The sequence below is a fragment of the Lampris incognitus genome, chromosome 3 (genome assembly GCF_029633865.1).
Source record: "Lampris incognitus isolate fLamInc1 chromosome 3, fLamInc1.hap2, whole genome shotgun sequence".
NCBI classification, from domain to species: domain Eukaryota; kingdom Metazoa; phylum Chordata; class Actinopteri; order Lampriformes; family Lampridae; genus Lampris; species Lampris incognitus.
Genome location: NC_079213.1, coordinates 1,345,049 through 1,360,620, shown reverse-complemented (window position 1 = coordinate 1,360,620; position 15,572 = coordinate 1,345,049). Strand labels below are relative to the sequence as shown.

At 46.6% G+C, this 15,572-nt stretch overlaps 1 protein-coding gene across 3 annotated transcripts in view; it reads left to right on the top strand.

The window, feature by feature from the left end:
* Positions 1 to 15,572, top strand: part of LOC130108962 (ras-related protein Rap-1b) — a 36,382-nt gene that overhangs the window by 4,885 nt on the left and 15,925 nt on the right. For 2 of the 3 annotated variants that reach the window (XM_056275624.1, XM_056275623.1), the window contains exons 2-5: positions 4,698 to 4,765; positions 9,781 to 9,849; positions 9,932 to 9,988; positions 13,567 to 13,707. In XM_056275624.1, the coding sequence (XP_056131599.1) occupies positions 4,709 to 4,765; positions 9,781 to 9,849; positions 9,932 to 9,988; positions 13,567 to 13,707 (324 nt within the window). In that variant the 5' untranslated portion in view covers positions 4,698 to 4,708. Of the gene's footprint in view, positions 1 to 4,697; positions 4,766 to 9,701; positions 9,850 to 9,931; positions 9,989 to 13,566; positions 13,708 to 15,572 lie in introns of all 3 variants that reach the window. The other variant, XM_056275625.1, reaches the window with a different exon arrangement.

Here is a 15,572-nt window from a genome sequence, read left to right as displayed (position 1 = left end):
AGTTGTAATAATCCTCTGTACATTATAACATTAGTTGTAATAATCCTCTGTACATTATAACATTAGTTGTAATAATCCTCTGTACATTATAACATTAGTAGTAATAATCCTCTGTATATTATAAAATTACTAGTAATAATCCAACGTGGATTGTAAAATTACGTAGTAATAATCCTCTAATAATCCACTGTAGATTATAACATTACTTGTAATAATCCTCTGTAGATTATAACATTAGTTGTAATAATCCTCTGTACATTATAAAATTGCTAGTAATAATCCACCGTGGATTGTAAAATTACGTAGTAATAATCCTCTAATAATCCACTGTAGATTATAACATTACTTGTAATAATCCTCTGTAGATTATAACATTACTTGTAATAATCCTCTGTAGATTATAACATTAGTTGTAATAATCCTCTGTAGATTATAACATTAGTTGTAATAATCCTCTGTATATTATAACATTACTTGTAATAATCCTCTGTATATTATAACATTACTTGTAATAATCCTCTGTAGATTATAACATTAGTTGTAATAATCCTCTGTAGATTATAACATTAGTTGTAATAATCCTCTGTAGATTATAACATTAGTTGTAATAATCCTCTGTAGATTATAACATTACTTGTAATAATCCACTGTAGATTATAACATTAATTGTAATAATCCTCTGTGGATTATAACATTAGTTGTAATAATCCTCTGTAGATTATAACATTAGTTGTAATAATCCTCTGTATATTATAACATTACTTGTAATAATCCTCTGTAGATTATAACATTAGTTGTAATAATCCTCTGTAGATTATAACATTAGTTGTAATAATCCTCTGTAGATTATAACATTACTTGTAATAATCCTCTGTAGATTATAACATTAGTTGTAATAATCCTCTGTAGATTATAACATTAGTTGTAATAATCCTCTAGATACTCACACAACTGTTCCTGAACAATGTTATTGTTGTGAAGCCATAAGCTCTGACAGCATGTTCCCACAGCCAAAATAAGTTATGTTTCACTGACTTTTTATTAATAAATTAAAAACTAAAATATAGGGGTTGCATAAGTATTCAACCCCCACATATCAATACTTTGTATAGTGGGGTGGGGTGGCGCCTCTGGACTGTGATTTTCAGTCGGTGCCACAGATTTTCAGTGGGGTTGAGGTCCGAACTTTGACTTGGCCGCCCCAAAACCTCCACCTGTTTAAGTAAACGTAGTTCTGATTTTTCCCTTTAGTGGCCAATCGATCCCTATTTTAATTCAAACACCCACTCTCGTACTGCATGCGTTCGCCAACTGCATCTCTCCGGCCGGCAGTCTGGAAGGAGACACCTCGTTACTTCCGGGACAAGGTGAAACCAGGCCGAACCACTGCTTCCCCCCCCCCCCCCACACACACACAGAGACGCATTCATGTGACGAACACAAGCCGACTCCGCCCCCCTCCCGAAGACAGCACTGCCAATGATTGCTGCTTCTTCGAGTCCGGCCATAGTCGGATCTGACGAGACCGGGGGGCGAACCCCGGTCCCCAGTGGGCAACTGCATCGACACAAAGCCGATGCTTAGACCGCTACACCTCCGCGGACACCAAAACCTTCACCTTTTTGTTGCTGAGCCATGCCGTTGTTGCTTTAGCCTTGTGCTTACGATCCTTGTCCTGCTGGACGGCGAACCGTCTCCCAAGCATCAGTTGTATGGCAGACTGCAACAGGTTTTCTTCCAATGTTCCCTGTATTTAGCTCCATCCGTCCTTCCCTCAATGTGAACAAGGTTCCCAGTGCCTGCAGCTGAAAAGCAACCCCATAGCATTACGCTGCCGCTGCCATGCTTCACTGTAGGGAGAAGGGGGGGGGGTTTAGGGGATGAGCAGTGTTAGGTTTGAACCACACATAACATTTTGAGTTTTGGCAAAAAAGGTGAACTTTCATCTCATCTGACCACAAAACCTGTACCCACATCCTAACTGGGTCTCTCTCATGCTTGGTAGCAAACTCCAAGCGTGCTTTTATATGCATAGTTTTGAGCAACGGCTTCTGTCTTGCCAGCCTCCCATACAGGCCAGATTCATGGAGAGCCGTGATATGGTTGACTCACGCACAGTCACTGCAGTTTCAGCCACTGGCCTCTGGAGCTCCTTCAGTGACTGCAGGATCATGTGTGGCTTTCCTCACCAGCCCACATCTTGCTTGGACACTGAGCTTTGAGGGACGGCCTGTCCTACAAAGCGTCTGGGTGGTGTGATGCAGCTTCCACTTTCTGACAGTGGATCCAACAGTGTTCCGTGGGACAGCCAAACTCTTGGGATACGGTTTTGTGTCCCTTTCCCGCCTCTTTCTCTTACTTCAGAATTCTGCTGCTTTGTCTTCATGTTCTGATGGAGTTCACGCCCGGCTAATGAACTTTACACAGAGTGCTTTTATACCATAAACCAGACCGGTACTTTAATATCTTACAGGTGCACACTAGTTATGTCCAGTTGTGTTAACCTGAGTTTGTTTTAGAAATAATCTGTCATGTGTGTAAACTTGGAGCTTTCAGAGCACAAGGGGTTGAATGCTTATGCAAGCACTCTATTTTCCTTTTTACTTTATTAATAAAAAGTCAGTGAAACATAACTCATGTTGGCTTTGGGAACATGCTGTTAGAGCTTATGGCTTCACAATCGTCTGTGATATCTGTGATTTATGATGTTTGTTTTTCTTGCCCTTTTGTATGTGTTTAAGTGGGAGAGTCCTGCTGGCGTCGTGTGTGGCTGCCACTTCTCCCTCTCGTAGCCCCCATTCCCATCCACCCCTGTATGTTCTGTGTTGTGTTTGTCTGTTGTCTTGTTTCACCCCGTTTATTGTAAAGCGACTTTGAGTATTAGAAAAGCGCTATATAAGTTTAATTTATTATTATTATCAACAATAATATTGTTCAGGAGCAGATGTGTGAGTATCTTTTATAATCCAGAAACTACTGATGACTGTCAAGGGGGTTGAATACTTTTGCAAGGCAGTGTAATCCACTACTATTGGGCTAGTAGTAATAATCCACTGTAGACTATTAGGCTAGTAGTAATAATCCACTGTAGACTATTAGGCTAGTAGTAATAATCCACTGTAGACTATTAAGGTTAGTAGTAATAATCCACTGTAGACTATGAGGCTAGTAGCAATAATCCACTGTAGACTATTAGGCTAGTAGTAATAATCCACTATAGACTATGAGGCTAGTAGCAATAATCCACTGTAGACTATTAGGCTAGTAGTAATAATCCACTGTAGACTATTAGGCTAGTAGTAATAATCCACTGTAGACTATTAAGGTTAGTAGTAATAATCCACTGTAGACTATTAGGCTAGTAGCAATAATCCACTGTAGACTATTAGGCTAGTAGTAATAATCCACTGTAGACTATTAGGCTAGTAGCAATAATCCACTGTAGACTATTAAAGCTAGTAGTAATAATCCACTGTAGACTATTAGGCTAGTAGTAATAATCCACTGTAGACTATTAGGCTAGTAGTAATAATCCACTGTAGACTATTAGGCTAGTAGCAATAATCCACTGTAGACTATTAGGCTAGTAGTAATAATCCACTGTAGACTATTAGGCTAGTAGCAATAATCCACTGTAGACTATTAGGCTAGTAGTAATAATCCACTGTAGACTATTAACGCTAGTATTAATAATCCACTGTAGACTATTAGGCTAGTATTAATAACCCACTGTAGACTATTAGGCTAGTAGTAATAATCCACTGTAGACTATTAGGCTAGTAGTAATACTCCACTGTAGACTATTAAGGCTAGTAGTAATAATCCACTGTAGACTATTAGGCTAGTAGTAATAATCCACTGTAGACTATTAAGGCTAGTAGTAATAATCCACTGTAGACTATTAGGCTAGTAGTAATAATCCACTGTAGACTATTAGGCTAGTAGTAATAATCCACTGTAGACTATTAGGCTAGTAGCAATAATCCACTGTAGACTATTAGGCTAGTAATAATAATCCACTGTAGACTATTAGGCTAGTAGCAATAATCCACTGTAGACTATTAGGCTAGTAGTAATACTCCACTGTAGACTATTAGGCTAGTAGTAATAATCCACTGTAGACTATTAAGGCTAGTATTAATAATCCACTGTAGACTATTAGGCTAGTAGCAATAATCCACTGTAGACTATTAGGCTAGTAGCAATAATCCACTGTAGACTATTAAAGCTAGTAGTAATAATCCACTGTAGACTATTAGGCTAGTAGTAATACTCCACTGTAGACTATTAGGCTAGTAGCAATAATCCACTGTAGACTATTAGGTTTACAGTGGATTGTTATCACTCTTTCCGGTCAGGCTCTTTGTACTAGTGAGTCTGGTAAAATGGCGTCTGGACCAGGTGACGATGATGTGTTGTTTCGTATCGTTCCTGTATGTGAACAACATGTCGGTGATGGTCGTTGTTCTGCTATAGGCTGTTCCACAGGAATATTTGGTTGGTTCTATGTGTGTTTATCTGAAAGCAGATGAACGTTTTCCTTGGTTGTGTTTAACGTGTTGAGTAAAACATGTGAACGCTGGATATGTGCCAGAAGATTCCCATTCCCATCACATGTCTGAACCAAAGACGATCCAAGTGAAGAACCAAAAGCCCCCCCCCCCCTCTCTCCTTCTGTCTGTCTGTCTCTCTTTCAGACACAGACAGGATGCGTGAATATAAACTTGTTGTTTTAGGATCAGGAGGAGTCGGCAAATCTGCCCTGGTAAGTCTGCTACTACTATTACTACTACTACTACTACTGCTATTACTAGTACTACTACTACTACCACTACCTTTAGACCCTCTGTGAACACTGAGTGGACAGACAGTAAATCTGGGTTGTGTTGTTAAAATGCAACTTTTTATCAGTCAGTAAATGAGCAGTGATACCGGATAAACCCTCCACATATCTGAACCAACCTGCCCTCGAACAGCTCACCTACTGTCTGTCTGTGTGTCTGTCTCTGGCTGTGTGTCTATATGTCTGTCTGTCCGTCTCTGTCTGTCTGTCCATCTGTGTGTTGATATGTCTGTCTGTCTGTCTGTCTGTCTGTCTGTCTGTCTGTCTGTCTGTCTGTCTGTCTATCTCTGTCTGTCCATCTGTCTCTGTCCATCTCTGTCTCTGTGTCTGTCTGTCTGTCTGTCTATCTTTGTCTGTCCTTCTGTGTGTCTATCTGTCTGTCTGTGTGTCTGTCCGTCTATCAGTCTGTCTGTCTTTGTCTGTCTGTCTCTGTCTGTCCATCTGTGTGCTTGTCTGTCTGTGTCTGTCTATATGTCCATCCATCTGTCTATCTATCTGTCTGTCTGTCTTTGTCTGTCCTTCTGTGTCTGTCTGTCTCTGTCTGTCTATATGTCCATCCATCTGTCTGTCCATCTGTCTGTCTGTCTGTCTAGCTGGCTTTCTGACTGCCTGTACGTCTGTCCATCTGTCTGTCTATGTCTCCTGTGTGTCTGTCTATCTGTCTGTTTATATGTCTGTCCGTCTGTTTGTCTGTCTATATGCCCGTGTCTCTCTGTTTCTGTCTGTCTTCCTTATGTTAGGACATTCAGTCTCCTCTCATCTGATGTTACATTGTCTTAAAGCTCTCTGTCTCTCCGTCTCTCGCTCTCTCTCTCTGTCTCTCTTTGTCTCTGTCAGTTCAGTTCAGATCGGTTCAGGTGGCTTTGTTGGCATGACTGGTGGTTCATGTGTGTGTCCAAAGCTTGTGATCCATTAAATGTGTGGACATTGAAAAACAAAGTAGACATAACAATAAGTGGCAGTAATTAACATTAAAGATCTGCACAGTCAATCAACATTAACACACTAACAGATAGATGTGTGTGTGTGTCGGCCCTGTGTGATAGTCTGGCGGCCTGTCCAGGGTGTCTCCCCGCCTGCCGCCCACTGACTGCTGAGATAGGCTCCAGCATCCCCGCCACCCTGAGAGCAGGATAAGCAGTTCGAAAAATGGATGGATATAGTATATTTGTATATAAAAATATATATAAATATAAATATAAATATATAAATATATATATATATATATATATATTATATCGATGTAGGAAAAAGCTGCTAATGTTATACCGTCTACTACTACTCTCGGCTGCTCCCGTTAGGGGGCGCCACAGCGGATCATCCGTCTCCATCTCTTCCTGTCCTCTGCATCTTCCTCTGTCATACCAGCCACCTGCATGTCCTCCCTCACCACATCCATAAACCTCCTCTTTGGCCTTCCTCTTCTCCTCTTCCCTGGCAGCTCCATATTCAGCATCCTTCTCCCAGTATACCCAGCACCTCTCCTCCACACATGTCCACACCATCTCCATCTTGTCTCTCTTGCTTTGTCTCCAAACCATCCAACCTGAGCTGTCCCTCTAATATACTGGTTCCTAATCCTGTCCTTCTTCGTTACTCCCAGTGAAAATCTTATCATCTTCATCTTTGCCACCTCCAGCTCCTCCTCCTGTCTTTTCATCAGTGCCACTGTCTCCAAACCATACAACATAGCTGGTCTCACTACCATCTTGTAAACCTTCCCTTTAACTCTTGCTGGTACCCTTCTGTCACACATCACTCCTGACACTCTTCTCCACCCACTCCACCCTGCCTGCACTCTCTTCTTCACCTCTCTCCTGCACTCCCCGTTACTTTGGACAGTTGACCCCAAGTATTTAAACTCAAACACCTTCGTCACCTCCACTCCTTGCATCCTGACCATTCCACTGTCCTCCCTCTCATTCACACATAGGTATTCTGTCTTGCTCCTACTGACTTTCATTCCTCTTCTCTCCAGTGCATACCTCCACCTCTCCAGGCTCTCCTCCACCTGCACCCTACTCTCACTACAGATCACAATGTCATCCGCAAACATCATAGACCACGGAGACTCCTGCCTGATCTTGTCCGTCAACCTGTCCATCACCATTGCAAACAAGAAAGGGCTCAGAGCCGATCCTTGATGTAATCCCACCTCCACCTTGAACCCATCTGTCATTCCAACCACACACCTCACCACTGTCACACCTCCCTCATACATATCCTGCACCACTCCTACATACTTCTCTGCCACTCCTGACTCCCTCATACAATACCACACCTCCTCTCTCAGCACTCTGTCATAAGCTTTCTCTAAATCCACAAAGACACAATGCAACTCCTTCTGGCCTCCTCTATACTTCTCCATCAACATTCTCAAAGCAAACATCACATCTGTGGTGCTCTTTCCTGGCATGAAACCATACTGCTGCTGCTGATCATCACCTCTCCTCCTCTTAACCTAGCTTCTGTTACTCTTTCCCATATCTTCATGCTGTGGCTGATCATCACCTCTCCTCCTCTTAACCTAGCTTCTATTACTCTTTCCCATATCTTCATGCTGGGGCTGATCATCACCTCTCCTCCTCTTAACCTAGCTTCTATTACTCTTTCCCAAATCTTCATGCTGTGGCTGATCATCACCTCTCCTCCTCTTAACCTAGCTTCTATTACTCTTTCCCATATCTTCATGCTGTGGCTGATCAACTTTATACCTCTGTAGTTGTTACAGTTCTGCACATCGCCCTTGTTCTTGAAGATCGGTACCAGTATGCTTCTTCTCCACTCCTCAGGCATCCTCTCACTTTCCAAGATTGTGTTAAACAATCTAGTTAAAAACTCCACTGCCATCTCTCCTAAACACCTCCATGCCTCCACAGGTATGTCATCAGGACCAGCCGCCTTTCCACTCTTCATCCTCTTCATAGCTGCCCTCACTTCCTCCTTGCTAATCCACCACACTTCCTGATTCACTATCCCCACATCATCCAACCTTCTCTCTCTCTCATTTTCTTCATTCATCAGCCCCTCAAAGTACTCCTTCCACCTTCTCAGCACACTCTCCTCGCTTGTCAACACATTTCCATCTCTATCCTCGATCACCCTAACTTGCTGCACATCCTTCCCAGCTTGGTCCCTCTGTCTAGCCAATCGGTACAAGTCCTTTTCTCCTTCCTTAGTGTCTAACCTGTCATACAACTCACCATACACCTTTTCCTTTGCCTTTGCCACCTCTCTCTTCACTTTACGCTGCATCTCCTTGTACTCCTGTCTACTTTCTTCATCTCTCTGACTATCCCACTTCTTCTTTGCCAACCTCTTCCTCTGTATACTTTGCTGTACTTCCTCATTCCACCACCAAGTCTCCTTGTCTTCCTTCCGCTGTCCTGATGACACACCAAGTACCTTCCTAGCTGTCTCCCTCACTATTTCTGCAGTGGTTGTCCAGCCATCTGGCAACTCTTCACTACCACCCAGTGCCTGTGTTACCTCCTGCCTGAACTCCACACAACAGTCTTCCTTCTTCAACTTCCACCATTTGATCTTCGGCTCTGTCTTCACTTGCTTCCTCTTCTTGGTCTCCAAAGTCATCCTACAGACCACCATCTGATGCTGCCTAACTTCCACCATTTGATCCTTGGCTCTGTCTTCACTCGCTTCCTCTTCTTGGTCTCCAAAGTCATCCTACAGACCACCATCCTATGCTGTCCAGCTACGTTCTCCCCTGTCACCACCTTGCAGTCTCCAATCCCTTTCAGATCGCACCTCCTACATAAGATATAGTCCACCTGTGTGCACTTTCCTCCACTCTTATACGTCACCCTGTGTTCCTCCCTCTTCTTGAAATATATATTCACCACAGCCATTTCCATCCTTTTCACAAAATCCACCACCATCTGTCCTTTCACATTTCTCTCCTTGACACCATACCTTCCCATCACCTCCTCATCACCTCTGTTTCCTTCACCAACATATCCATTGAAGTCCACTCCAATCACCACTCTCTCCTCCTTGGGTACCCTCTCCACCACGTCGTCCAACTCACTCCAGAATTCTTCTTTCTCCTCCATCTCACACCCAACTTGTGGGGCATATGCGCTGATAACATTCAGCAATACACCTTCGATTTCCAGCTTCATACTCATCACTCTGTCTGACACTCTCTTCACCTCCAGCACACTCTTGACATACTCTTCCTTCAGAATTACCCCTACCCCATTACTCCTCCCATTCACACCATGGTAGAAGAGTTTGAATCCACCTCCGATACTCCTGGCCTTACTCCCCTTCCACCTGGTCTCTTGCACACACAGTATTCCTACCTTTCTTCTCTCCATCATGTCAGCCAGCTCTCTCCCTTTACCAGTCATAGGGCCAACATTCAAGGTTCTGACTCTCACCTCCACACTCCTACCCTTCCTCCTCTCTAGCTGCCTCTGGACATGCCTTCCCCATCTCCTTCTCCTTCGCCCAACAGTAGCATAGTTTCCACCAGCACCCTGCTGGTTAACAGTACTGGTGGTGGTCGTTGGTAACACGGGCCTCGACCGATCCAGTATGGAAATCTGATTTATGATCCGCACATTTGATTTGGCAAAAGTTTTAGGCTGGATGCCCTTCCTGATGCAGCCCTCCCTATTTATCTGGGCTTGGGACCGGCACTGAGGATGCACTGGCTTGTGCATCCTCAGTGGCTGGGTTGCTAATGTTATACTGTATATACACACACACACACACACACACACACACACACACACACACACACACACACACACACACACACAAATAACCTTGTTTCTGTCTCTGTCTGTCTCTCTCGCTCTGTCTCTCTTTCTCTCCATCTCTCTGTCTGTCTAAGTCTGTCTGTCTCTCTCTGTCTATGTCTCTCTCCCTCTGTCTTTCTGTCTGTCTCTCTTTGTCTCTGTCTCTCTCTGCAGACGGTACAGTTTGTTCAGGGGATCTTTGTAGAGAAGTATGATCCAACAATAGAAGACTCGTACAGGAAGGTAAGATGCTCCATGTGTTCTCTACTGTCTGCATCTACAAACAAACTGTCTCCACAAGATCAAACTGTCTGTCTCTCTCCAGCAAGTAGAAGTTGATGGGCAGCAGTGTATGTTGGAAATCCTGGACACAGCAGGAACCGTAAGGACTCTGTCTGTCTAACTGTCTGTCTGTCTGTCTGACTTTCTGTCCATCTGTCTGTCTCTCTCTGACTTTCCGTCTGTCTGTCTGCCTGACTTTCTGTGTGACTGTCTGTCTGTCTTTCTGGTTGTCTCTCTGTCTTACTTTCTGTGTGACTGTCTGTCTGTCTCTCTGTCTGACTGTCTTTCTGTCTATGTGACTCTCTGTGTGACTGTCTGTCCGTCTGACTGTTACAATTTCATTTAGCAGGCACTTTTATCCACATCGACTTACAATAAGTGCATAATTTAACGTGGGAAATCAGGAGAACTACTTGTCATCAGTGCATCTTCTCTCTAAACAAGCATCTAAGAACAAAACCAGTGTTAAAGTAAAAGCACAAGAAAGATTGTTTTTTTTAATGAGTGAATACAATAAGAGCTAAGAACAAGTAACAGGGTAGCAGTTCTTGGAGAGGTTTAGTTTTCAACCTGCTCTGAAAGATGGGCAGCGACTCCGCTGTCCTGACATCAGTGGGGAGTTCAGTCCACCACTGTGGGTCCAGGACAGAACAGAGCCTTGACCGGGTCGATCAGCATCAGGGGCCTCTGAGCGACGGGGCAACCAGGCGTCCTGAGGCAGCAGAGCGAAGTGGTCAGGCGGGGGTGTAGGGCTTGACCATGGCCTGGAGATAGGAAGGAGCTGTTCCTTCACTGCCCTGTAGACCAGCACCAGAGTCTTAAACTGGATGTGAGCAGCTCCTGGGAGCCAGTGTAGGGACATGAGAAGGGGAGTTGTGTGGGAGAACTTAGGGAGGTTGAACACCAGACGAGCTGCAGCTTTCTGAACAAGCTCCAGAGGTCTGATGGCCGACGCCGGGGCGCCAGCGAGGAGGGAGTTGCCGTAGTCCAGCCGGGAGATGACCAGGGTCTGGATGAGCACCTGTGTCATCTCGTCGGTGAGGAATGGGAGAATCCTCCTGATGTTATACAGGAGATATCTGCAGGAGCGAGCAACCGATGCAACGTTTGCAGCAAACGACAGTTGACTCTCTGTCTGACTGTATGTCTGTGTGTCTGACTGACTGACTGGCTGACTGACTGACCGTCTGTCTGTCTGACTGTGTGTCTGTGTGTCTGTGTATCTGTGTGTCTGACTGACTGACTGACTGTCTGTCTGTCTGACTGTGTCTGTGTGTCTGTGTCTGACTGACTGGCTGACTGACTGACTGTGTCTGTATCTGACTGACTGGCTGACTGACTGTATGTCTGTGTGTCTGACTGACTGGCTGACTGACTGACCGTCTGTCTGTCTGACTGTGTGTCTGTGTGTCTGTGTATCTGTGTGTCTGACTGACTGACTGTCTGTCTGTCTGACTGTGTGTCTGTGTGTCTGTGTCTGACTGACTGACTGTCTGACTGTGTCTGTGTGTCTGACTGACTGTCTGACTGTCTGACTGTGTGTCTGTGTGCCTGCGTGCCTGTGTATCTGACTGACTGACTGTCTGTCTGTCTGACTGTGTGTCTGTGTCTGACTGACTGGCTGACTGTCTGTCTGTCTGACTGTGTGTCTGTGTCTGACTGACTGGCTGACTGTCTGACTGTGTCTGTGTGTCTGTGTCTGACTGACTGACTGACTGGCTGACTGTGTGTCTGTGTGTCTGACTGACTGACTGACTGACTGACCGTCTGTCTGTCTGACTGTGTGTCTGTGTGTCTGTGTATCTGTGTGTCTGACTGACTGACTGTCTGTCTGTCTGACTGTGTCTGTGTGTCTGTGTCTGACTGACTGGCTGACTGACTGACTGTGTCTGTGTGTCTGTGTCTGACTGACTGGCTGACTGACTGTATGTCTGTGTGTCTGACTGACTGGCTGACTGACTGACCGTCTGTCTGTCTGACTGTGTGTCTGTGTGTCTGTGTATCTGTGTGTCTGACTGACTGACTGACTGTCTGTCTGTCTGACTGTGTGTCTGTGTGTCTGTGTCTGACTGACTGACTGTCTGACTGTGTCTGTGTGTCTGACTGACTGGCTGACTGTCTGACTGTGTGTCTGTGTGCCTGCGTGCCTGTGTATCTGACTGACTGACTGTCTGTCTGTCTGTCTGACTGTGTGTCTGTGTCTGACTGACTGTCTGACTGTCTGACTGTGTCTGTGTGTCTGTGTCTGACTGACTGACTGACTGGCTGACTGTGTGTCTGTGTGTCTGACTGACTGACTGACTGACTGACTGACTGACTGGCTGACTGTGTGTCTGTGTGTCTGACTGACTGACTGACTGACTGACTGACTGACCGTCTGTCTGTCTGACTGTGTGTCTGTGTGTCTGTGTATCTGTGTGTCTGACTGACTGACTGTCTGTCTGTCTGACTGTGTCTGTGTGTCTGTGTATCTGTGTGTCTGACTGACTGACTGACTGTCTGACTGTGTCTGTGTGTCTGTGTCTGACTGACTGACTGACTGTCTGACTGTGTGTCTGTGTGCCTGCGTGCCTGTGTATCTGACTGACTGACTGACTGACTGACTGGCTGACTGTGTGTCTGTGTGTCTGATTGACTGGCTGACTGACTCTCTGACTGACTGACTGACTGGCTGACTGTGTGTCTGTGTGTCTGACTGACTGGCTGACTGACTCTCTGACTGACCGACTGACTGGCTGACTGTGTGTCTGTGTGTCTGACTGACTGGCTGACTGACTCTCTGACTGTCTGACTGTGTATCTGTCTGACTGTGTGTCTGTGTGTCTGACTGACTGTCTGACTGTCTGAATGTGTGTCTGTCTGACTGTGTGTCTGTGTGTCTGTGTGTCTGACTGGCTGACTGACTCTCTGACTGACTGACTGTGTATCTGTCTGACTGTGTGTCTGTGTGTCTGACTGACTGTCTGACTGTCTGAATGTGTGTCTGTCTGACTGTGTGTCTGTGTGTCTGTGTGTCTGACTGACTGGCTGACTCTCTGAATGTGTGTCTGTCTGACTGTGTGTCTGTCTGACTGACTGGCTGACTGACTGACTGTCTGTTTCTTTCTGTCATTAATTTTCTCTTTGTCTATTCTGCTCAACGTCTTTTTGACTGACTTGTGTATTCATGTGTGTGTGTGTGTGTTTCTCTGTGTGTGTGTGTGTGTGTATTCATGTGTATATATGTGTGTGTATTCATGTGTACATGTGTGTGTATATTCATGTGTGTGTGTATTCATGTGTACATCTGTGTGTGTGTGTGTATTTATGTGTGTGTGTATATTCATGTGTACACGTGTCTGTGTGTGTGTGTGTATTCATGTGTACATGTGTGTGTGTATATTCATGTGTGTGTGTGTGTGTGTGTGTGTATTCATGTGTACGTGTGTGTGTGTGTGTGTGTGTATACATGTGTGTGTGTGTGTGTGTGTATATTATTCATGTGTACACGTGTCTGTGTGTGTGTGTATTCATGTGTACATGTGTGTGTGTATATTCATGTGTGTGTGTGTGTGTGTGTGTGTGTATACGTGTGTGTGTGTGTATTTATGTGTGTGTGTGTGTATTCATGTGTACGTGTGTGCGTGTGTGTGTATATTATTCATGTGTACACGTGTGTGTGTGTGTGTGTGTGTGCAGGAGCAGTTCACGGCCATGAGGGACCTGTACATGAAGAACGGCCAGGGCTTTGCTCTGGTTTACTCCATCACAGCTCAGTCCACCTTCAACGACCTTCAGGACCTCCGAGAACAGATCCTCCGAGTCAAGGACACGGACGACGTAAGCACATGCTACACACATGCTACACACATGCTACACACATGCTACACACATGCTACACACGTGCTACACACATGCTACACACGTGCTACACCCCCCCAACACACACACCCACACATTATACACACTACACACACCCTACACATGTTATACATGCTACGCTACACACGGGACATATATGCTACACACAGTGGTTGAGCCAAAAAGCTCTCGTGCTAGCCATGTGGCATGGTGGCCTTGTGGCTAGCCCCATCGCCTCATTGCAAGAAGGTCCTGAGTTCAAACCCCAGGCCATCCCAGGTCCTTCGTGTGTGGAGTCTGCATGTTCTCCCCGTGTCTGTGTGGGTTTCCTCCCACCATCCAGAACACATGCATGAGGGAGTCCAGGTAGTGGACTGGTCTATTCCGCTGCCTACCAACATGGGAATCGCTGGTTCAAATCCCCGTGTTGCCTCCGGCTTGGTCGGGCGTCCCTACAGACACAATTGGCCGTGTCTGTGGTTGGGAAGCCGGATGTGGGTATGTGTCCTGGTCGCTGCACTAGCGCCTCCTCTGGTGGGTCAGGGCACCTGTTTGTGGGGGGGGGTGGGGGGACTGGGGGGAATAGCGTGATCCTCCCACGTGCTACCTCCCCCTGGTGAAACTCCTCACTGTCAGGTGAAAAGAAGCGGCTGAACTGTTCTCCAAGTCAGGAGGGGGAGTGGTTTTTATTAAGCTTGACCTCAAACAAGCTCACCAGCAGCTCGTGTTGGACGACCGCGCCGCAGAGCTGCTCACCATAAACACTCATCGTGGGCTTTTTGGGGCCCCCCGCCTGCAGTCTGGGGTATCAACGGCTGTTTCATATTCCAGCATTTCACGGATACCCTTCTCACTGGTATTCCGGGAGTTCAGCCGTATCTGGATGACACGCGTGTCACGGGCAAAGCCAGCGGAGAGCACAGTGCACGGCTCTGTGCCGTGTTGAAACACTTTGCGAAGCGGGATTGTGGTTGCAGAAGAAGAAGAGCATCTTTGCTGCCACCCATGTTGAATTCTTGGGGTTTTGTGTGGATAAGGGTGGCATGCGGCTGACCGGTGAAAAGGTGGAGGCCGTTCAGAAGGCGTCCTCACCTCAGAACAAAATGGAGCTTCAGTCATTTCTTGGGCTGCTCAATTTTTGCAGCTGCTTCTTGCCCAACACGGCGACCGTCCTGGGAGCCCTGCATCCCCTGCCTCGTGGCCAGTCTGCCTCGTGGCCAGTCTGCCTCGTGGCCAGTCTGCCTCGTGGCCAGTCTGCCTCGTGGCTGCCTCATGGCCAGTCTGCCTCGTGGCCAGTCTGCCTCGTGGCCAGTCTGCCTCATGGCCAGTCTGCCTCGTGGCCAGTCTGCCTCATGGCCAGTCTGCCTCGTGGCCAGTCTGCCTCGTGGCCAGTCTGCCTTATGGCCAGTCTGCCTCGTGGCCAGTCTGCCTCGTGGCTGCCTCATGGCCAGTCTGCCTCGTGGCCAGTCTGCCTCGTGGCTGCCTCATGGCCAGTCTGCCTCGTGGCCAGTCTGCCTCGTGGCCAGTCTGCCTCATGGCCAGTCTGCAGTCTGCCTCGTGGCCAGTCTGCCTCGTGGCCAGTCTGCCTCGTGGCCAGTCTGCCTCGTGGCCAGTCTGCCTCGTGGCTGCCTCATGGCCAGTCTGCCTCGTGGCCAGTCTGCCTCGTGGCCAGTCTGCCTCATGGCCAGTCTGCCTCGTGGCCAGTCTGCCTCGTGGCCAGTCTGCCTCATGGCCAGTCTGCCTCGTGGCCAGTCTGCCTCGTGGCCAGTCTGCCTCGTGGCCAGTCTGCCTCGTGGCAGCGGACTGACACACATGAAAAGGCATACACTGCTGCACAACAGTTG